At 40.8% G+C, this 23,941-nt stretch overlaps 1 protein-coding gene across 4 annotated transcripts in view; it reads right to left on the reverse strand.

The window, feature by feature from the left end:
- LOC108709943 (neurobeachin) overlaps positions 1 to 23,941 on the reverse strand; it is a 444,274-nt gene that overhangs the window by 242,676 nt on the left and 177,657 nt on the right. For 3 of the 4 annotated variants that reach the window (XM_018250245.2, XM_018250244.2, XM_018250242.2), the window contains 7 exons: positions 23,363 to 23,543; positions 21,335 to 21,465; positions 18,896 to 19,003; positions 17,922 to 18,090; positions 14,516 to 14,951; positions 8,579 to 8,730; positions 4,696 to 4,822 (listed from right to left, as the gene is read on the reverse strand). In XM_018250245.2, coding sequence (XP_018105734.1) covers positions 4,696 to 4,822; positions 8,579 to 8,730; positions 14,516 to 14,951; positions 17,922 to 18,090; positions 18,896 to 19,003; positions 21,335 to 21,465; positions 23,363 to 23,543 — 1,304 coding nt within the window. The remainder of the gene's footprint in view (positions 1 to 4,695; positions 4,823 to 8,578; positions 8,731 to 14,515; positions 14,952 to 17,921; positions 18,091 to 18,895; positions 19,004 to 21,334; positions 21,466 to 23,362; positions 23,544 to 23,941) is intronic. The other variant, XM_018250243.2, reaches the window with a different exon arrangement.

Raw genomic sequence — 23,941 nt, forward strand, 5'->3', positions numbered from 1 at the left:
TCTTTTAATTCTAAGATATTAAGGGATACATGTACTATAAATATGAATGAATTTTGTTTCAACAGCGCCACCTGCTGGTCATTTTCCCACCAGTCTGACCACCAAGTAGTCAAAGAAGTTATCGGAAGAGAGAAAGAGGCTGTTCTTCTGCTTAGGAAAGATTTGAGAAAGGTTTCAAATTTTATTCCTAAGCAGAAGAACATCAGAGCAGCCTCTTTTTCCTGACAACTTCCTTGACTACTTGGTGGTCAGAATAGTTGGAAACTGACCAGCAGGTGGCAATGTTGTAACACAATTCATTCATGTTAACAATACATGTATCCCTCAATATGTTGGAATTAAAAGAAAATAAATAATGAATGTAAATTGCAAAAGTTCTTAGAATAGCATTCTTATCAATTTTATATTCACTTATTTTAAAGGTTTACTTATCCTTTAAGAAGGTTTATAGACCCTGAATAACTGCATTTCATATTAACCCAGGAAGGGTATAACTGATGCACTGTACTTGCACTGCTTAACACCATAATGTTTAAGAGTTATGTCCTTTGTTCAGAACACAAATTTGAATAAAAGAGAATCTGGCTTATGAAGATTCTCTTAGAAAATATGGAACTAGCAGGGACAATAGGAGTGAAGCAGCTTAGCTTTCTACTGCATTAGACCTTTACATTTAAAAAGTCCTGTTCTTTATAACTTTACATTACACCAGCATAAATCATAATATACACTTATGCATACACAAGGTATAGAGCCTTAAGAGGGAGAAGACTCAATCACTATGACGAGGCATTTAGAAGCGGCCAGATGGATATGCATTAATTACATGCCAGGCAAGTGATATTCAGCAAGGGGTCTCTCATATTCAGTGGTGCATGGGCAGAATATATTATTCATTACGGGCATATGTCCATACATTATGCCATCAGCTAGCGTGCCTGGCATGCCTACAGGAACTTGCTGATATCAACTCTCCATATAGCCAGGTGTTTGGAACACAAATGTAAAAAGCTATTGGCTTTAGCAGGCGAACCGTTATCGACCCTGAAACATTTACTTTTTCTGGTCTAAACACCCAGTAGTAGAGAGATGTTCTCCAGCATAAGAGATCTGGTCTCCATACACACATGGGATCTATTATCTTCAATGTTGGAGACATGGGGTTTGCCGTATAAGGGGACTTTTCAATAAGGTGTGATTCAAAGGGGGCAGATTTATTAAGGGTTGAATTGAAAATTCTAATTTTCCGATTTTTTTATGGTCAAAACTCTCAAATTCGACTAGGTATTTTTTTTAAAAAAAATTCGAATTCGATTTTCTCATACTCTGGCCCTTTAAGAATTCGAATTCAACCATTCGCCGCCTAAAACCTGCGCTTTCGGGTAATTTAAATTCGGAAAAAATTTGATTTTATTAATAAATTTCCCCAAGTTAAATTTTGAATTCATTCAAATTTAAGGGAGTTTTAAAACAAACTCATATGAATTAGAAGAAATTTAACCTTTGATAAATGTGCCTCTAAGTCTACAAAAATATAATACAAAGCTTTATTGCCAAATACAAGCAGCTACAAGAGAGAGAGAGACATTGCTCACTAATTAGGACCCTCCTGATCCATCTACACTACTGGGCCCTCTACCCTCCTGATCCATCTACACTACTGGGCCCTCTACCCTACTGGGACCTCAACCCTACTGGGACCTCAACCCTACTGGGACCTCAACCCTACTGGGACCTCTTAGCCTACTGGGACCTCTTAGCCTACTGGGACCTCTTAGCCTACTGGGACCTCTTAGCCTACTGGGACCTCTTAGCCTACTGGGACCTCTTAGCCTACTGGGACCTCTTAGCCTACTGGGACCTCTTAGCCTACTGGGACCTCTTAGCCTACTGGGACCTCTACCCTACTGGGCCCTCTACCCTACTGGGACCTCTACCCTACTGGGACCTCTACCCTACTGGGACCTCCACCCTACTGGGACCTCCACCCTACTGGGACCTCCACCCTACTGGGACCTCCACCCTACTGGGACCTCTACCCTACTGGGACCTCCTGCAACCACAGGGTTTGCTTCCTCTGTAGTTACCCATTACAAGAGCAAAAAATGTTTCTACTAAGACAAATAAGGCTTAACTTGTACCCCCACTAAAGGCTTTCCAAACATTCCTAATAGGGAGGCCTCTGGCATGCATTTTTATTAGCTCTTTGCACATAAAACATAACGTGGCCATGTGAGCTTTTCTAAAGCTTTATTTTTATTTCTGTAATGTGTCTATGAGACCTGTTGCTAAACTACACTTTCCCGAAGCAGATATTTATTTGAATCGGTTAATCCGCTTCCTAGCATATTGAGGGGAATAAGCAAAGAAATATCTAATGTTCGCCTTTCCCAGTTTCTGCTTTGACATCCCTCACTCCATGAAAGGCCGTTTCCTCCACTGACATGGATTCCTGGGAAAAAAGGAGGTGAGGGAAATAAAGTATGGCCATACTGACACCAAGTGATGAAAATTCTTTCCGCTGATTCTTTATTAGAATAACATCAATACATCTTATTTGATCTGCATAATGAGAGCAGATCTTCAGAGAATAATCAACTGTCAGGCAAAATGTTTTATAAAATACACACACAACATGCACAGTTGTATTATACTGCTAACCACCTGGCAAAGAAATGTATCATGATCTCTGATTGGATCATATGAGAATTCTTCCTAATCTTGTACAAAATCTTGGTATTTGCCTCCTAATGAAAAACATATTCCACACTCCCTACATTGCAGTAAATGTCTCTCTCTAAAAACTGAGCATCAGGCATTATACATCTCAGTCATTAAGTGGCTGCTAAAGAACTAACTGTTGCACCAGTTACCATTAACCCAAAGTATTCATACTGTGCCCTCTAAACTCATGCCCCTTTCCTATTACATCATACTCAGGTGAACTATTGGATTTTTAAGAAACATTACTGTCTTTGCATAGGGGTTCTGTCTGTAGGAGCTGGTACATCAGTGCTATACATGGCTGCTAACATAAGAAATGCATAACAGGTCAGGGCAATAGTTGTCCTTTAAAGAGTAAGCTGCAGAGTGGAGGGTTTTAGGAGACCGGATTTTCCCTACTCTACTGCTACTCACAAACTGGCCCCTTTTTTCCCGATATCTTAGATGTCCTATTTACTGTGATGGCCACATTGCGATGACTACATGGATCAGTCAATAGGCTGAACTAGAGTCCTGCGCAGGTTCATTTTTTGGAACCCGTACTTGACCCGTACCCACAATCCGACATCATTGGAAGTAGGCGTGATCAGAAAAAAGTAAAAATCGCTATTGAGAAGACATGCGGCCCGATCTGTGACACGCAAACCCGAAGAACCGCCGACCTGCATCTATACCCGCACCCGGAACTTCTACCCCCAACCCGCAGGATACTGCAGATTTTTGCGGGTAACCTGTGGGTACCCGACCTGCTGCAGGACTCTAGGCTGAACAGTCAGATAGATATGTAAAATTACTTGTGTATTGTTACCTACATTTAAGCTTAATCTCGTCATACATTTCCATTTGCACTCATTTGGCTTCACCAATGTCACCAAAAGCGCAGATCTAGTCCAGATTTGTCCACCTAGACATTGGGCTGATTTGATCGTTGGCCCTGGTTGTGATTGGATCACACAAGGATCCAATCACACAGGGACAAACAGTCCAGTTGGATGAGAACTAAATCAACACACCAATATGGTCCTCAGTGGACAGGAAGGATCCAACCTGCTGAGTTGATATTTGGCCAGATATCGGTTGGGGTCGGCCCATTGTGGACACCATGCACGGGCCAATAAACTGCTGACTTGGACTGAAAAGACCAAGTTGGCCTCCTTCAAAACCAAAGGTGATTGCATTCTCTGTGGCCAAATAAACCTGTCTGTGTGTGTGTCTGTGTGTGTGTCTGTGTGAGTGTCTGTGTGAGTGTCTGTGTGAGTGTCTGTGTGAGTGTCTGTGTGAGTGTCTGTGTGTGTGTCTGTGTGTGTGTCTGTGTGTGTGTCTGTGTGTGTGTCTGTGTGTGTGTCTGTGTGTGTGTCTGTGTGTGTGTCTGTGTGTGTGTCTGTGTGTGTGTCTGTGTGTGTGTCTGTCTGTGTGTGTGTCTGTGTGTGTGTCTGTGTGTGTGTGTCTGTGTGTGTGTCTGTGTGTGTGTCCCCACACTGCAAATCAGCGATTATAGAGATACCCTGCCACGCATCGAGGGAAAGTCGGTACCACTGGACGCTGTCATAGCACTTTTAAATCCACCTTTAAATCCAAAACATAGACCTTATTGCTTGGAAAGAAAATGAAATGCACTCATTACTATGATCTGTCCAGACAGGTATAACTGAGCAAGCCAATGCTCCAATATATTCAATATAGATCATTTCATAACACCCAGCATTCTTTTGAAGGTTTGCATACACTATAATGACAGAGGTGCACTGCATCATTGATAAACTGCATGAAGACCCTACTGTATTATAAATGTGAGCCCAAACTGGGAATTTCATTCTAATGCTGGATGGTATTGATAAGGACTCCCTTGCCTGTTTACAAAGAAAGCCAACCCCCTGCATTATTAACCACTTGCTACACCAGGGAATAGACCCGACACTAAAAATACAAAAGCATCAGAAGCACAGCGTTGTTAATCCACTAATACAATACCTCATACTCTCAGCTGAATCCTCTGGCATTGGGGCCACAGGCTGCACAGCCGGAAGGTTTTTACTCGTTGCACCATTCACAAAGCTAGAAGATGAGGAGGATGAGGAGGAAGCAGAATCCACAGCACCTATGACAAAGAAAAAGTTTTAACAAATCAAATATCCAGACTGGAGCGTGAGATTTAACACTCAAGTTCTGTGTTAGTCAATTGCATCCATATCCCAGGTAGCAATGCACTTTAAAGTAAAAACTAAAGGCAATAGCATTAAAACAGGAATGGGTAGGTTTATCCACTCAGAATTACCTTATCTTTTCTAAACCTAAATTAATTTAAGATCTATTATAAATCTATTATAAATGCTTGTGCATTAGCATTCAGTGTGGGCAAAAACTAATTTACTTACCCTATTATGGGATAAATGTATTAGTGCAGTACGCATACCTCCCAGCATTTTGAAAATAGAGAGAGGGACAAAAAAGTTTTGGCACATGTAAACAGGCAAATTTTTTTGACCATGCCCATTTCTATGTCCCCGCCCCTTAATTACCATGTCCATTTTACTAAATTTGTCAGGTTATGGAAAGTTTGAACGTATTTCTGGTGGTTTTAAGGTGTTATTACAGTTTTGCTAATGAAGGTGAAATGCCCTTTAAGCTGCAAGTCCCAGTTTCCCGAAGAGACTTGCTTATCTTAAATTGTTACAATTGTTTCTTTGCTTATCTTAAATTATTACAAAAGTGCACCTGCCAGTATTCTGGGATCTCTGCCAAAAGCCAATTGAGTTTTAGAAACTTTGTGGCTGTTCAGTGCAGGAGATCAATGAGAAAGTCGGGACATTTCAGTAACAATCCGGAACTGCGGACTGTGCAGTCAAAATCGGGACTGTCCCATGAAAAACGGGACAGTATGGAGTCTCTTCACAAGCACACAGGAGTCAGTCCTGGTTGAGACTTGGTATAAATAAATGGCAAATACTTTTGCACTGGATTCACATTGTGCGTTCTTCAAAGCAATCTGTGGTTTTTAGGGACCAACATTAGCATTTTATTTATGGGCCCCTGGGACACTACTATTGCTGCCAGGACAGCAGATTGTTTTAGAAATGAAATGATGTAATGTGAACATTTCCAGTTCCTTAAAAAGTTCTTTTCAGGCTGACATTAAATCTGGGTACATGGCTTCATTGATAGGCAAACAAAAGGGAAGGGCCGCACTAGCTCACCGCTCTCCCCTCTAATCAGGTGCACAGTCAGACAGTGACCCCACTGTGTATACGACAAGACATTCGACGGCAGACGGCACTTCTGAAAAAAGAGGGTTTATTGGAAATCCTGCTGGAATACAGCAGGATTTCCAATAAACCCTCTTTTTTCAGAAGTGCCGTCTGCCGTCGAATGTCTTGTCGTTACATGGCTTCATTGTTTTGTCTACTTGGGGTTTGAGGGAAGAAAGTAATGAAAATCAAAAGTCCATAACATTTTTCTATGTCACTCCCCTAAGATTAACACACTAATGGGAAATTGTGTAATGCACATCACTAAACTAATGTATTTTAACGTCTAAACATAGTCACCAGGTCATGTCAGAATCCTATTAGTTTTACCATCTAAAAGATAGACTACAAAGAGTGGTGGTAAATGGAACATTTTCTAATTGGACCAGTGTTATTAGTGGAGTACCGCAGGGCTCTGTACTAGGTCCCTTGCTTTTCAACTTGTTTATTAATGACCTGGAGGTGGGCATTGAAAGTACTGTTTCTATCTTTGCAGATGATACTAAATTGTGCAGAACTATAGGCTCCATGCAGGATTCTGCCACTTTGCAGAGTGATTTGTCTAAGTTGGAAATCTGGGCAGCAAACTGGAAAATGAGGTTCAATGTTGATAAATGCAGGTTATGCACTTTGGCAAAAATAATATAAATGCAAGTTATACACTAAATGGCAGTGTGTTGGGAGTTTCCTTAACTGAGAAGGATCTAGGGGTTTTTGTGGATAACAAGTTGTCTCATTCTGGGCAGTGTCATTCTGTGGCTACTAAAGCAAATAAAGTTCTGTCTTGTATAAAAAAGGGCATTAACTCAAGGGATGAAAACATAATTCTGCCTCTTTATAGGTCCCTGTGAGGCCTCATCTGGAGTATGCAGTTCAGTTTTGGACTCCAGTCCTTAAGAGGGATATAAATGAGCTGGAGAGAGTGCAGAGACTAAGTGCAACTAAACTGGTTAGAGGGATGGAAGACTTAAATTATGAGGGGAGACTGTCAAGGTTGGGGTTGTTTTCTCTGGAAAAAAGGCGCTTGTGAGGGGACATGATTACACTTTACAAGTACATTAGAGGACATTATAGACAAATAGCAGGGGACCTTTTTACCCATAAAGTGGATCACCGTACCAGAGGCCTCCCCTTCAGACTAGAAGAAAAGAACTTTCATTTGAAGCAACGTAGGGGGTTCTTCACAGTCAGGACAGTGAGGTTGTGGAATGCACTGCCGGGTGATGTTGTGATGCTGATTCAGTTAATGACTATAAGAATGGCTTGGATGATTTTTTGGACAGACATAATATCAAAGGCTATTGTGATACTAAGCTCTATAGTTAGTATAGATATGGGTATATAGAATTTAATTAAAAATAGGGAGCGGTGTCTGTATGGATGCTGGGTTTTCATTTGGAAGGGTTGGACTTGATGGATGTCTTTTTTCAATCTGATTTAACTATGTAACTATTTAACTTTGTACCAGGCCTAGTGCAAGGAATGCATTTGGGTCCAATGGCCCTGTATTAAGTGTATGGGAAACAAATAAAAATATGAAAAACATTGTTAATCTGCTATGATTACACATGCAGCCTGTAAGGCTGATAAATCTGATAACTTGATATAAATAGGGCAAAAGCAACTAATGCATTTTTACCATTTGCCAAAGGAGAAAAACTGATTCTACAAATCCCTATGTAAATGAGATAATGATGCAATTAGACACCCTTTCTAATGACTGCACAAGGACAGTGACTTTGGAAATCATTTTTTTTTTTTATAGCCTAATTTCATGCTATAGGAAGGCACAGATGTGTCTATGAAAATGAAAATGGCAGCAGGGTATTTTCATACTGTCCAGTGTGGAATCATTAAAACAAATCTAAGTGTCTGAGGCATTATATGAAAACTGTTTTTAAAGGAGAAGGAAAGCTACCAAGGCAGTTTATTGCCAATAGATTAGCCACAACAGTGCAAAATAGAACCCAATTTTTATTCTTTAGAATGCTTTTCCATACCTGAGTAAACAGCTCTAGACTCTGTTTGTTTAGGATAGCAGCTGCTATATTAGCTTGCAGTGACATCACTTCCTGTCAGTCGCTCCCTGCTCACTCATAGCTCAGATTACAGCAGGGTCTGATACAGAAGTCCATGTGTACAAAATAGAAGGAAAGAAATGTGGTGTTTTCTTTGACAGAGGACTCACAGCAGTATTACTTTGAGGGGTTATTGGTTTATTTATATGGACCTTTCAGCTAAAGCTTACTTAGTTTTAACCTTTCCTTCTCCTTTAAAGGTAATTTTTGAGGTATTAGCTGTATCTATTAGAGCAAATTGACATTGTTGATCACAGAAGTGATGTCCAAAATTGGGCTTTTTTCAGGCCAGAATTTGTGGAAAGGTTTGGGCCAAGGGCAGGAGAATTTTAGGGGCGGCATGCTGCTCAACTGCACCCACATTAGTTCAGAGACACTGAGGATGCGCCGGAGATACAATAGTTTTTAACATTTCCTGTTCACCAATTTCCATTGCTCCTGTCCCGATGATGAAAATTTGTGGGAATAAAGGGGAGGGGATGGGGGTGACAAATGGCATCGGCCTAGGGACTGTAAGGAGATAGAAGTTACCTGTAGTATTGATCATACTCTTGGGAGTCGCTCCAGTAGCAGCAAATATGTTTGGTGTAGTGCTCGGGGTAACACCACCACCACTGGCAGCTCCAACAGTATTTACAGCTAAACTGCCAGGGGGAGGTTTTTTCACAGGCACAACAACACTTCTGCAAAGGAAAAAAAAATGTAGTGAAGCAAAGTCAGACATCACAGTTTCTTCTGTAGCAATTCTATGCAGATTGTTCTCTAAACACTATATTCACTTTAGCCAATGAGTCAGCCCTTCCCTGCAAGGATCGTCCTACACAATAAGTCACCAGTATAAGAAAACCTTGTCAGATGACAATTGGTTTACGTCTCCCATCTGTACCTCCTTCCCGCTTTTTCTTTCCATTTTCTTTTAAATTTGGCCATACACAGAAAGGCACAATTTTTTGGAAAGGCTGAGAAATGAGCACATGAATATGGCTGCACAGGTGATGGGATAAACGGAGCTGATGGGATTCTTTGGCCTCGGGCTAATGATTGGATTGCAACAGGGGCCTATGCATTTCCATCACATAACAGTTCCATGTGGTCTTCATCCAAAAGATTTTTTTTGCTCCACAATCAGGTGATCACCAATTTGAGATCACATGGATAGATCATTGTTTTGAGATCATGCATGGACAAATACATTGCCAGCTCAGTCTAGGGTTGCCACCTTTTCTGTAAAAAAACACCAGCCTTGCTATATATTTATCTTTTCCCCCTATTAATAACATTGGAATCAACCATAATTTTTACCGGTCAGGCCAGTAAAATACCAGCCAGGTGGCAACCCTAGCTTAGTCTGAAGTGGCCAAGTCAGGTTCACATTATAAAAACAGGTGCACGTTGTCAGTATGGGTGCAAGTTGTGAAAAGGGAGGGTTAAAAAGAAATTAAAGTTTATTTTTTAACCTACTTCCACTAGTGTCCAGTTTAAGTCTGAAGGTCCAGAAGAAATACCCTGCTTGTCATGACTTTAAACCTGACTGTAGTCATATACAGTAAATCAGATTCCCAAGCCATCAATACATTTGGGATACAGATATGGGACCTGTTACCCAGAATGAGCAGTAGCTGGGGCTTTCCAGATAATGGATCTTTCTGTAATTTTGATTTTCCATTAGAATAATCTCTGCAAAATAGCATTAGTTGAAGTAGAAGTCTGCTGAACCTTGGTTTCTGTCTGAGGGCTAGATCCTCCCCCGCTGGTAACTTGCAGCTTTGAAGAGAGAGTGATTGCTCAAAACCAACGCCCATTTTTAAAAAAGTATACAGGTATGGGACCTGTTATCCAGAATGCTCGGGACCTGGGTGTTTTTCCGGATAACGGATCTTTCCGTAATTTGGGTCTTCATGCCTTAAGGCTACTAGAAACTAATTTAAACATGAAATAAACCCAATAGTTGTTTTTTTCTTCCAATAAGGCTTAATTATATCTTAGTTTGGATCAAGTACAAGTTACTGGGGTTCATTTATTAACACTGGGCAAATTTGCTCATGGAAAGTTACCCATAGCAACCAATCAGTGATTAGCTTTTAAAGCCAGCTGCAAGTAGAAAAATGAATGCAACAATCTGATTGGTTGCCATGGGTTATTGCCCATGGGCAAATTTGCCCAGTGTTGATAAATTACCCCCACTGTTTTATTATTACAGAGGAAAGGGAAATATTTTGGAAAAAAATCGGATAATTTGGATAAAATGGAGTCTATGGGAGATGGCCTTTCCATAATTCGGACGTTTCCGGATCACGGATCTCATAACTGTACTGGAAATCCATTAATATACTAAGCACATAAATGCAAGTATGGAAGTCATCCAATAAGAATGTTTCCTTCTGTATAAACATTTATTTTAAATAAGATTTTTTTTTATAGCGACTGATGAAATATACTCAATAGAAACATTCATTTTCTGTAAATTTGCTAGTTTAATCTTAAACTGCAAATTTGCCACAAAAAAATTCAAGCAGTTTAATTCATTTCAAGCAATTTTAAAATCCAGAGTTTTGATTTTCTGGTCCTTTGTACCAAAAGTGAAATCGAATAATACAGAAACAAATGAATCCAGAATCAACCAAACGCTAAAATTCTAATTTGTATCCGAGACAAAACAAGTGAATGGCGAAGGGAACTGGGAGACTTCTTGCTGAAACCGCAACAAATCCATGTTTAAATCCGTCATCTGACTAAAGAGTGGGGTGGAAGGGCTACACTTTAAATAATGTCTAAAAAGACAAAGATGAGATTAGTGATTACCTAGAATCCCTAACCTATTCATGTCAGAACCTCAGATTCCAGTTCTACAGCTTATCGTGCAATTATACAAAGCCCAACACACGAGGTTGGTAGGAAGTGATACACTGAGAACTAATTGACAAACGAAGTAGTCGAGACACTCTCTCTCTCTCTTGAAGAGGTCTCTGAAAAAGCCGTGCAGGCCTTTGGAGTTTGAAGAGCCATTTTTGATGGTGTCACTCTCAATCTGCTGAATGGCTGACATACAATCAAAGCCGTCCGGCAAGCTGGCAGCTCATTTTGCTGGCAGGTGGCAAACAATTAGACACACCAATTTGTGCCTCCTGATGACATTAAAGCATGAAACTAAGTTGTATGCAGGGGCTAGTGATTTGTGTGAAAGCATTTCAAAAATAATACTCTTTGCCGTGGCAACTCATTTCAGACTGCCACCTCCCATTATGGCTTTGAGCAGTGAAGACGACAGGCCTCAGTTAGGTGTGGAGCAAGGCCGCTTCTGTTCAATCCGTCATCGGTGCCCCTCGAGACCTCAATCCCCTCCTTTCATCAATATCACCTCATCATTTATATTCGATAGCTCTTGAACAGCTGAATACATTAAGAACACAAGTGCCTTCTGTAGCAGGGTATTAGCCTTCTTTTATCTTGATTTTGTCATTTTATCTTTTGTATCACCTTGAATAATAGGCAACTAGCTGAATCTTCTAACCTTCATCTTGCGTTTGTGCCTTATTCCCAAAACCTGGGGAATCTTAAGGGTAAGGGTACACGGGCAGATTTGGGGAGATAAGTCGCCCCAGCGACAAATCTCCTCTTCTTCAGGGCGACAATCTCCCCGAACTGCCTTCACCCATCTTCCCGCCAGCTATAATGAAAAATCGCCAGCAGGATAGCACGCGCGACACTTCGTTTTTCAAAGTCGCCCCACGAGGAAACTTCGGGTGACTTCTGAAAACGAAGCGCCACGAGTGCCACCCCGCTGGTTGATTTTTCATTATAGCCGGCCGGAGGCAGTTTCGGGGAGATTGTCGCCCCGAAGAAGAGGTGATTTGTCGCTGGATTATTTAATCTCTCCGAATCTGCTCGTGTGTCCTTACCCTAAAGCTACTCGTTTCTGAGAAATGAGAAACAGAATTTTACGGTTTGGTTTTCTACTTTTTTCAAAATGTTATATATTGTCTGTTAAGTATTCCCAGCCTTAGTGCATATCTAAATCATCCTCAGAAGACATTGAAGCCCACCAGTTCTTGTAATGGAAAAAAAACAATTGGCTTACATACACACAAAAGAGTTGTTTCTTACAATATGTGCTTGTATGCGGGCCCACCGATCCTGACTGATGTCCATGTATTATGAATACTGCTTGGTTGGGAGATCAAGCAGGTTAGAAAATTCATCTGCCGATGAACCATATGAGTCAATGCACAGTGCATCAGCAGATGAGGAAATTAAGGGGAACTGTAGCTGAATCTTTGCAGATATCTAATAGGCCAGACATAAGGCTATGGACACAAAGGCTGTTTTCAGCCTGCGTATTTGGGCTGATCTAATAAAACTCACCCACAAACAGGCACCAGGTTAAAGCCATTTACTGGCCCAAGGAGCAAACACTTAAAGGAGAATTCAACCCTAACATTAAAAAACCCCTGCAGCCCACCCCACATAGACCCCCATCCATCCTCCCCCCAGCCTAAGTGTTACCATGGCAAATGCCACTAACTTTTTACTTAACCCTCGGCGCAGATTCAGGCATCGCAGTTCACGGGACGTCATCTTCAGCCGCTTCGGTAATCTTCTGAATGAGACCGGCGCTTCGGCAATTTTCAAGAGTTTTGGCGCACACGCAGAAAATTGCTCCAACTAAGCATGCGCTGCCATGCCGGTCTCAATCCGAAGATTTCTGAAGAAGATCGCGCCCATGAATTGTGATGTCTGAATCTGCACCGAGGGGTAGGTAAAAAGTTAGGGACATTTGCCCGAGGTAACACTTAGGCTGGGGGGAGGAGGAAGGGGGTCTATGTGGGGTGGGGGGTAGGGTTTTTTATTTTTTAATAAAGGGTTTATTTCTCCTTTAAGATTAACATTGTTTACTTACTCTCCCTTGGCCACATCAAAATCTGCTCAGATAACAACCTGGACAAATGAGCCCTCCTTTCCATGCGTGTCTGACTTAACTTTCCTGGTATCTACCTCCCCAGATGTAAATTTTACCTACTAGAATTTAAAATTATTTCCCTAGCGGCCTATTAATTATTAACCTAAAATTACATATATAACCCTGTTTATATAACACAATACCTTTTAGTTTAATAGGGGCAATAAAACTTATGATCACTGTTATTGTGTTTTCATTTTTAATGTATTCTTCATTGTGCTGCTTTAATGCCAATTTGGGACAACATAGTCTCTCTTTTTAATATCATTATAATATAATAATATAATAATTTAAAATTAATAAAAAAATGTCCCTGGTCCAGCCAAACTGTTACCATCACCAAAAAACACGTCTTCCCAATCCTGTAACTGATCTGGAATTGTAGAGATTGTTCTTACACTCTGCCTTTAATCCATTTCAGTGTAGATGCATCAATCCTCTTAAGGGTCAGCGCACACAGGCAGATTCGGGGAGATTCGTTTTCCGAAGTCGCCTGAAGTTTCATCGTGAAGCAACTTCGGGCGGCTTCGGAAAACAAATCGCTCCGAGTGCCAATCGTGCTTTGCTCAACTCTTGCCAGCGGGAAGGCAGGGGAGGCAGTTCAGGGAGAGTAGTCGCCCTGAAGAAGAGGAGATTTGTCGTCGGGCGACTAATCTCCCCGAATCTGCCTGTGTGCCCTGACCCTAAGGGTTACCGCTTTCCCAATAGTTACTCTTTAGATAGGCCCGAAACATATTGTGTAATTATGAAGTCTTGCATTAAAAAACTTGATCACAGCAGTTTTGCTCTCGGAATGCTCTCCTCACCCTTTATCTAAACTGTAACTGATCTGTCATCTAGAATTTTGCTTTGCACAACTCTTAGGGCAATCAGTACCATTTGTGCCACAAGGCAGCATGAGAACTTTGCCTCAAGCAGCACTTTACTAGTGGAAATGGGTGATGGCTGATGGGGATATTTTGTCGCCCACGATAAAAATACATGACTGCCGTTGAGAAATTTCCCTGAAAATGCTTCTCAGCTGGATATAACTGAAATCACTGATGGTAAAACCTACGCATCCGGAAGTCGCCTGAAGTTTCCTTGCGAGGCAACTTCAGAAGAATGAAACCACGCATGGGTGTTACCATCAGCAATTTCAATTATAGCCGGCAGAGAAGCATTTTCAAGGGATTTGTCGCCCACAGCTGTGCATTTTTATAGCGGGCAACATGTCTTCCCATCAGCCATAGCCCTAAGAGTTTATTTTGCACATACTACATTGGCCTTAGAGAGCAGTCTAAAAGCACACTTGAGGGCAAGGGCACAAACCAGTTTGATTTTATAATCTCAGTATATTCTCATCATTGGGAAGCTTGTGGATTATGGCAAATAACAGCAATATATCGGTGTCTGTAACATTTGTTAAAAAGACAATCCCCTTTAAATAATTAGCTTATTATTCTGCAGAAGAAATTCTAATTTCTGAATCAAGAAAAGAATAACATCGAGCCCCAAGATGTCAGCCGTACCTGTCAAATGAATGAAACTGCATAGGAAGAATGGCTTGGGCTTCTCTCTTTAGGGCAGGGTCTGGATATGGAACAGGGTCTGGCCCGGTCTCTGCAATTTCAAATGGAGCAGCAACCAGACTTTTTAATATCTCCTTAACATTGATGCCTTTGCTTTGGCTGATGCTAGATATTGATGGTGCAGGTTTCAGCAGCTCACTGGGATTTTCCATTAAACTTTCTTGTGATTTCTTCACATCGGAGGACAATGTAGACAAAAGTTCTCCCATGACATCGGGACTTGTACTGGTATCAAAATCAGTTCCATTTAATATACTGCTAATGTGTTCTTCTCCGATTCCAGAGTCTGTGTGAGGAATGGAACTTTCGAAATGAAGTTCCTCAGTGGGGGTTGGGGTTTCTTTCTCTTTGAAGTCTGGAAACAAAGCTGGTGTATCTAACAAACAGACAAATGCACAGAAAATGATCAGTAAAATAAAGCAACCCAGTTAATCTGCATATTCCTGAAGATTCCAGTTTATCACTGTAACTGCAATCATAATCCAAATGGATTTGCCAACATGCCTGGTAGAAACTTGATTCCTCTATCACAGTGATCTCCAACCAGTAGCTCATGAGCAACATGTTGCTCTCCAACCCCTTGGATGTTGCTCCCAGTGGCCTCAAAGCAGGTGCTTATTTTTGAATTCCAGGCTTGGAGGCAAGTCTTGGCTGCTTAAAAACCAGGTGCACCGCCAAACAGAGCCTCAATGTAGGTTGACAATCCACATAGGGGCTACTAAATGGCCAATCACAGCACTTATTTGGCACCCCAAGGACATTTTTCAGGCATGTGTTGCTCCTCAACTCCTTTTACTTCTGAATGTTGCTCATGGGTTTTAAAGGTTGGGGATCCCTGCTCTATCATAATAAACAGTCAGGGTCTGCCATAGTGCCCCACAACTGATCCCAACAAGAGAGTTTCATTTTTATGTATCTGATAGCATCAATGTTGCATTGTTAAAGGGGACCTGTCACCCAGACATTGTATAATAGAAGTTCAGCACTTCCTAGATGTCACTGCTCTCCCCACATTTCACCCTCTCTATTCACCCACCATTTAATTGTGTAACCAGTGAATGGGGATGGACATCAGGTCCCCCGTTCTGGAGCACAAACAAGATTCTGAGATGATACAAGGCTTGTCTTAATAACAGTGTCCACAAAATGGCTTCTGCCTACTTGCTAGAATTATAAGTTCCCAGACAAGATTCAAATAATTGATATAATGTAATTAAAGTTCATTTTGCTTGACCAACGTGATAAAATAGGATTTGGAATAATTTTTTCGGTTGACGGGTCCCCTTTAACACCCTACTTCTTGTGCTCTGTCTATGCAACAACATTTTGTTAACCATTGTATCCACTTGACACAACCAAATAATCAATGAGATCAATGCATAACCACTAACAAAGGCATTATAACTTAAAAGGCACCATCTGCACACTGACTGGAACTTCTACATGGTGGCCGACAAGGTCACTTACGGACATCAGCAAGACTAAGAAGATATTGACTTGTGGAAGAGACCCGAGGGAACGAGACAGGAGAAGTGACTGGTGTAAATGTATTCACATATACTAATTGTCTGGGATTAATTGCATATGACCGGAACAACTTGTGCCCAGAACCCACAGCACCTGCTCAGTGATCAATCCCAGCAAACACAAGAACACTTCATTTTTAAACCTCTAAACCCTCCTGTGAATTAAAGAAAAAGGGAGCAATTCTATTTAATTATTTTAGCTAAACTACAATTAAAGCAGCATGCTGGTTCTATGGAACATCAAAAGCAATCGGCTACTGATTCACTGAATCCAGGTTTCAAGAATCTGTCAATTGGCAGCATTTTTTGCACTTGAACATCATGTGACTTTAAAGTAGGGATGCACCGAATCCAGGATTCGGTTTGGGACTCGCCTTTTTCAGCAGGATTCGGCCGAACCAAATCCGAATCCTTATTTGCATAAGCAAATTAGGGGCGGGGAGGGAAATCGCATGAGTTTTTGGTCTCGAACAAGGAAGTACCTAATTTGCAGATGCAAATTAAAATTTGGATTTGGTTCGGTATCTGGCCGAATCTTTCGCAAAGGATTCGCCGAATCCAAAATAGTGGATTTTACAGTGCATCCCTACTTTAAAGGAGAAGTAAAGGTTATGATCACTTACCTGATCCCCTGAGCTGGTGCTTTTGTTAGCAGAAAACTGCACCAGGCCGGAGTACTTTTCAGCAAGCACCGCAGTGTGATGTTTTTCTTCTGCTTCCTCGTTCTTCAATGGCCCTGGACCAGTGCATTCACATAAGAGTGAAAAGGCTTTTTGCTTAAAGTTTGGCTTTTCACTCCACTGTGCTTGCACACCAGACATGAAGAAGGAAGAAGATCATTGAGAAGACCCTGGAACAGCGCTCCTGTTGGCAGAAAACTGCACCAGCCTGGGGTATTAAGTGACTGATTATAATAACGGGAGGGGGTGTCTAACATTTGGCATCCCCCCACTGATTTAACCTTTCCTATTACTATAAAATTATTTTCTTCAGAGATGAGGCTGTTCTGAATCCTCAAACAGGGGGTAGAATTGGACCAAATGTCTTGTGAAAGATTTGTCCCCATCTGATCCAATTATAGTTTGTGCATCATTAACATTTTTTTCAATTAGAAGTTAAATATCCTATTCCTATGTCTATGCCTGGAGTTCCTTGTTTCTGGACCAGCTAGTAAAATACTTCTGGAAAGTTTGAACTTTTTTTTTCACTCATCAGCTGTGACTGGAGTAAAGTTTGTCCAGGTCTAATAAGCAACTGCCACCAGTAAATGCTAAGGGGTCTGATTTAACAATGGTCGAATGGTAGAGTTTTTTTTAACCTCAAATGAACTCGAATGACCTCAAATTCGATTAGTATCTTATTTAAGAAAAAACTTGAATATCTAAAACTCAAATTAATATGAGCCACCAGAAAACTGGAGTCAGGAAGGCTATTAACATCTTCACATGGGTCACTGGACATCTGCCATTGACTTCTACATAAACTCGGCAGGTTTAAGGTGACGAATAGTTGAATTTTAGTTGTTCTCAGGGTCTAGGTATGATAAATCTCGAATTCCAATTTGCATTATTCCCAACTCTAATTTGTGAGTACTGACCAAAAATCAACTCGCAAAATTCATATTCAAATTTACAATTGGAACCTTAATAAATCTGCCCCTAAATGTCGGCAACAGAGGAAGCTTTGCACCACCATGACATTTTTAGTATATAAAATGCATCTTCATTTTTGTGCTCTCCAGCTTATTCAGTGTTTATGTTGGGCTTCCAGTTCATAGGACTATGCCAGATTACACAGTGATTAACAGACTATCCACCTACCTGTACTTGTAGGTGAGTTAATTTCTTGCCTGATGTTTCTAGCAGCTTGGCTGGCTGATCTGGCAGTTTCTCTCTGGGGTTCTAATATATCACGGTATTTAGAGACCATTAAAACCGATATGAAGTAAACCACAGCCAGTGCTAAGAACTGAGCCTGCTTGCTGTCATCCTAGAAGGGAACAATATATATTTTATTGTTAGTAACTAATATACCTTGTGTGCCCGGGCACTCAGCTGTACTTGTCTGCTTACTCAGGTTATAGGAACAACCTCAGTTTTTACTAACAGGACTCTACACAGCAATATGTTACATAAAGGGAACCTTGACCCCATCTGTATTTTGCACAATAAAGACCCGTCAGCTTTCCAATATACTTTACTTAGAAATTCAAATTGGTTTTAAAGGTACGTCTAAAGAAAACTGCAACTGAAAGCAGAGTTTGTTTATCCATTTCTGTTTTAGGTTTGTGATTCTTGAAACCATGTATCAGAATTAATATCTTCTCTGGGTCTGTTAATCAGCTGGTTTCTCATACAATGTTTCAGGAGTCACAGACCACCTGTGGAAGGAGGTGCCTTTAAGAACACCATTAAAAACCTATTAAATCAAGAGCCAATGAGTTTTAATGCACTTGTGTATTATTGGTTTTATTTAATGTTCTATGTTATTTAATGTTCTGCTGAAACACATACACTATACTCAAACCCTCCTTTGGGTTTCCCAAGTGAATATATATAGATATGACTGGAAGGTTTGGAAACTACAAAAAACAAGGAGAAGGTTGGCTCAGTTTAAAGGCTCATTGTGAACAGGTCTGTGGGAAAGAGATCAGTCAGGCAGCTCTGCAGTGCAGTCTAGTGGCCTGTAGAAGAAATGCACTAGCCTTTAAAATGTTACAAGATGCATTCTACAGATGGGTCAAAGCAGCACAATAAAGCAATTGATTAAACTACTGGAAAAGAAAAAAACTCACAACATCCCGGAAGACCACGGCACGCAGCCGATTAATATCGACATCCTGAAGAAGTCGATCGGGATCCTTAATTGGCGAAAGGTTCCCTGGAACACTGTCTACTGGAGTCTGAAAATATATTTACACCATGATGTTAACATTGAGAATATTTATTGAAAGATCAACATTTTGATCCCCCAGCTGATGCCAAAGTTCCTAATGCTCCCATAGTAATGAAACAATATGGGAACACACAGATCAAACTCCCTGCACACACAATCAAGAGCCACCAAACCCATGGACACATAATTCAGCAATATGTGCAATATCAGGGTACAAATACAGAGAGGACATAGGTTTAAGGGACAAGCTGTTGATGAAGAGGTAGGGATCTAGTAGAGGATACAGAGTGGGAAAAAGTAAAGAGCCTAAAAAGAATGGGAATATATTAAGCATAGAAGAGGGTGGAAAGAAAGGGATTACAACAAAGCCAAAGGGTAAATAACAGGAAGGGGGAATAAATTAATACAGGTATAGGATCTATTATCCCGAATGCTGAGGTTTTCTCGATAAGGGATCTTTCTGTAATTTAGATCTCCATACCTTAAGCCTATAAAAAATCATTTAAACGTTAAGTAGAACAAATATGATTGTTTTGCCACCTGTATAGATTTGTGCAGCTTAGTATGGATCAAGTACAAACTACTGTATAATTATTTTACATAGAAAAAAAGAAATCACTTTTAACAATTAGAATTAATTGTTTAAAATGGAGCCTGTAGGAGATGGGCTTCCCGTAATTGGGAGCTTTCTGGAGAAAAGGTTTTCTGATAACAAATCCTATATCTGTATGAAGAACATGGGATCCACCAGCAACCCGAAGATGTAAGTACAGGTATGGGACCTATTATTCAGAATGCTTGGGACCTGGGGCTTTCTGGATAATGGATCTTTCCATAATTTGGATCTTCATTCCTTAAATCTACTAGAAAATCATGTAAACATTAAATAAACCCAATAGGCTGGTTTTGCTTCCAATAAGGATTCAGTTTATCTTAGTTGGGATCAAGTACAAGGTAATGTTTTATTGTTACAGAGAAAAAGGAAATCGTTTTTAAAAATTTTGATCATTTGAATAAAATGTAGTCTATGGGAGATGTACTTTCCGTAATTCGGAGTTGTCTGTGTAACGGGTTTCCGGATAACGGATCCCATACAGTACCTGTACAGGAAGTAGCACAGAAAGCTGTCAATGACATGGGTGGAACAGTGGTCAGTGATCCTTACTAAACATGTACTGCCCTGGGAAGGGACATATAACATTACCAATTTGACTCTAAAGTCACAGGCACTTATTGGCTCGTGTGTAGGGCCATCGGACGGGCGTCCCCAATCGATATCTGGCTGAAAGTTAGGCAGATGCCGAACGGGCAGGGTAAAAAATCCAGTCAGATCGTGACTGCATCTGTTCATTGATGTGGTCCCGGGATCCGACCGCCCGTATTGCCTCCATTCTGAACCGATTGTTTGGCCCTCGGGCCCACGAATGGATCGGCCCAATATTGCCCACTGCAATCAGGCCCGGATTTGTGGAAAGGCCACCTAGGCCCGGGCCTAGGGCGGCAGGATTTTAGAGGGGGTGGCATACTGCCCAACCACACCCACATTGGTTCAAAAACACTGGGGATGTGCTGGAGATACAATCATTTTTTAAATTTCCCATGCGCCAATCCCCATTGCTCCAGTCCAGATGAAAATTTGCATGAATAAAGGGGAGGGGACAGGGGCGACAAACGGTAGTGGGCCTAGGGGCGTCCACAATGTAAATCCGGCCCTGAACGCAATGTGGGCACATCTGGGAGGGATCCGCTCGTTTGGCGACATCACCAAACGAGACGATTTCCCTGTGTATGGCCACCTTAATGCATTCTTTTATAGAAGGAATCCCACCTTACAAAGTGAATTAAAAAAACTGGCAATAATGTATTCCTTCTGAAAAGTGCAAGTGTTATTTTTTTGAGGATGACAGTGTTTAATAGTCTTCACCAAAGAGATTTGGGAGTCACGCCTCCAGTTCAATCTTGTACTTTACCTTCTATGCTATAGACCAGTGATCCCCAACCAGTAGCTCGTGCGCAACATGTTGCTCTCCAAACAATTGGATGTTGCTCTCAGTGGCCACAAAGTAGGTGCTCATTAAATTTCTGGCTTGGAGGCAAGTTTTGATTGCATAAAAAACAGATGTACTACTAAACAGAGTAGGCTGCCAGTCCACATAGGGGCTACCAATAGCAAATCACAGCCCTTATTTGGCTCCATCAGGAATATTTTTCATGCTTGTGTTGCTCCCCAACTCTTTTTACATCTGAATGTTGCTCATGGGTGAAAAAGGTTGGGAATCCCTGCTATAGACAAAGCCCCAATGAAACACACTCGGCTCATTGAGGAGCTTATTTTTACCTTATTGGTGGTGGTTGCAGGCACATTCTGAAGGCTGTCCTGGACTTTACTGCTGCCCAGGGAAGGTTTGGCCCCTCGTTCTCTTTGCCGCTGTCGACATTCCAAACAGTTTCTCACAGCTACACAACAAACTAAAAAAAGTTTAATCAAAATCAGCTTAAATGTATTTCCTAACATCAGTGGACACCTAACCTGGCATGTCGTTGAAATCAAACTGGAACGGAAATCAAGCATTATATGACTAAGAGTACTTCTAATGAATGCTGGCCTGCACTGATTGCAAAGTGATTGCATGCAAATTACACACAACACAATTACAATCAGTGCAACCCTTCTGGATTTCACCATCCATGATTTGGGTAACCTTATACTTTGGTAACCTTATACCGCACACAGAGAAGGCTGGAGGCTTGATTAGTATGTCTGCCTTTGGGGATGTGGAGTCACCAGACCAAGCCTAGCAGTATTTTGTGCTTACATTACTTCCCCAAGATGAGAATTAAAAGTTAGAGGAGTATGGAATACAACCAGCTATCATAGAAATTATGGAGTGGGCTGTTATAAATAAACTCATGAAGCAGGTGTGTGACCACTTCTAGGACTGCAGATAGTTCTTGTTCTTGCTGATCTTTGCAAGGCGGTGGAATTTGCAGACATTCTAAGGGGAGGAAAAGTATATTTGTGAATAAGTGGCCATTGAAATGCAATCATGGGATGTCCCCTGAGATCCTGGTATCATGTAGTCAAATCACTTATCAGACATTTCATTTTGACGCAGAACTTAGAGGACTGTCTGAAGGCCCATGCACAGTTTTCAGCTTTTGTCTACTCAAGACAGAAGCAAGAGTTCTTTATATAGTTTAGCAATTGGTGGCACTAACTGTTTAAACTTAACTTAAAGTTAACTTTTAGTATGTTATAGAATACCGCCCGTATTGCCTCCATACGGATTTCAATGTTTTTGCTGAAATTGCAAACTGGGGAGTTGCTGAATAAAAAGCTAAAAAACTCAAAAACCACAAATAATAGAAAAGGAAAACCGATTGCAAATGGTCTCAGAATATCACTCTCTACATCATACTAAAAGTTAATTTGATGGTGAACAACCCCTTTAATCAGGATAATCAGTCAACAACATTACAAGAGTCGGAAAGCTCTGAAATAGAATGAAGCAAAAAAAAAAAACACATCTTTATGCAGAGAGGGCACAAACAAGAAGTTCCCCACAAACATGAACCTACAAGACAACTCATGGAATTGGACACCCAGCAAATTTCCATGGGCAGACTGGTGAATGCATAAAAATATTACAACATAAATCTAACCACATCTAGGACTAGGTGATAAACTAAATCTTATTTAAGTAAACCTAGAGTCTGTGCCTAATAAGCACTTTGAGCCAAGTGTCAACGCTTCAGCATACAGCAGTGACGCCAATAAAGAGCTTTATATTCGAATACAATTTATTTTCATCCATGATTCTCAAACTGAACTCTGAAGAAAAAAAAAAACACTATCTTATTTGGACGCTTTATAAACCTCTTATCACACTTGTGTGTGTAGGACAAATATTCAGAAGCTGCTTAAAGGAACAACAATGTAAAAATAAAAACCGGGTAAATAGATAGGCTGTGCAAAATAAATAATGTTTCTAATATAGTTAGTTAGCCAAAAATGTAATGTATATAGGCTGGAGTGACTGGATGTGGAACATAATAACCAGAACACTACTTCCTGCTTTTCAGCTCTATAACTCTGAGTTAGTCAGCGACTTGAAGGGGGGCCACATGGGACATAACTATTCAGTGAGTTTGTAATTGATCCTCAGCATTCAGCTCTGATTCAAAAGCAACAGTTATGACCCATGTGCTCCCCCCTCAAGTCACTGATTGGTTACTGCCTGTTACTGCCAGTAGAAACCAAGAGAGCTGAAAAATATTCAAGTCTGGACAAACAAGTGTCCTGTGATAGCTGGATGAAGGCATAATAGAGGTGCTATGAAGTCAGTACTGCCCAAAATGACCTTACCAAGCCTCAGGCACTGTCGCATTAAGCCTCCAGAAGACATGTTCTTCTCTGCTTCAATTTCACTGAAATTTAGGGAGCTGGCGAAAACAAGTACATCAACCATGGCCATGAGACGGCTGAGGAAAGTCACGGCAGTCTCCGACGACATTCCTTGGGTTACTTCAATATTCTCCAACTCAGTCTTAATGTGAAAAGAAATAAAAGGACATTGTAATTTTATTTGCCAAATAACACACGCACTGTAGGAAAGACACAGTGTTAGCCTATGTACATGCCTCTGGATCCATGTACTCAGGCAGAACAGACTGATGCAGACATTTAAAAGAACATATACTGATTCATATGGACTGGGAATAATCAGACTAATTAGACATGTAGGAACACACAGCATAGATCATGACAAATTGAGCATTATTTTTCCATATATATATATATATATATATATATATATATATATATACTAACACAGGGTATATATTCAATACTAGGGCTTGAAATAGTAAAGGAAAATGGTTTAAAATGGTAAAGGAACTGTGATTAGAGCTAAACATTCTAGGATCTAAATGTGGTTTCACTTAT

This window comes from Xenopus laevis, chromosome 2S, assembly GCF_017654675.1.
Source record: "Xenopus laevis strain J_2021 chromosome 2S, Xenopus_laevis_v10.1, whole genome shotgun sequence".
In the NCBI taxonomy this organism is placed as follows: Eukaryota; Metazoa; Chordata; class Amphibia; order Anura; family Pipidae; genus Xenopus; species Xenopus laevis.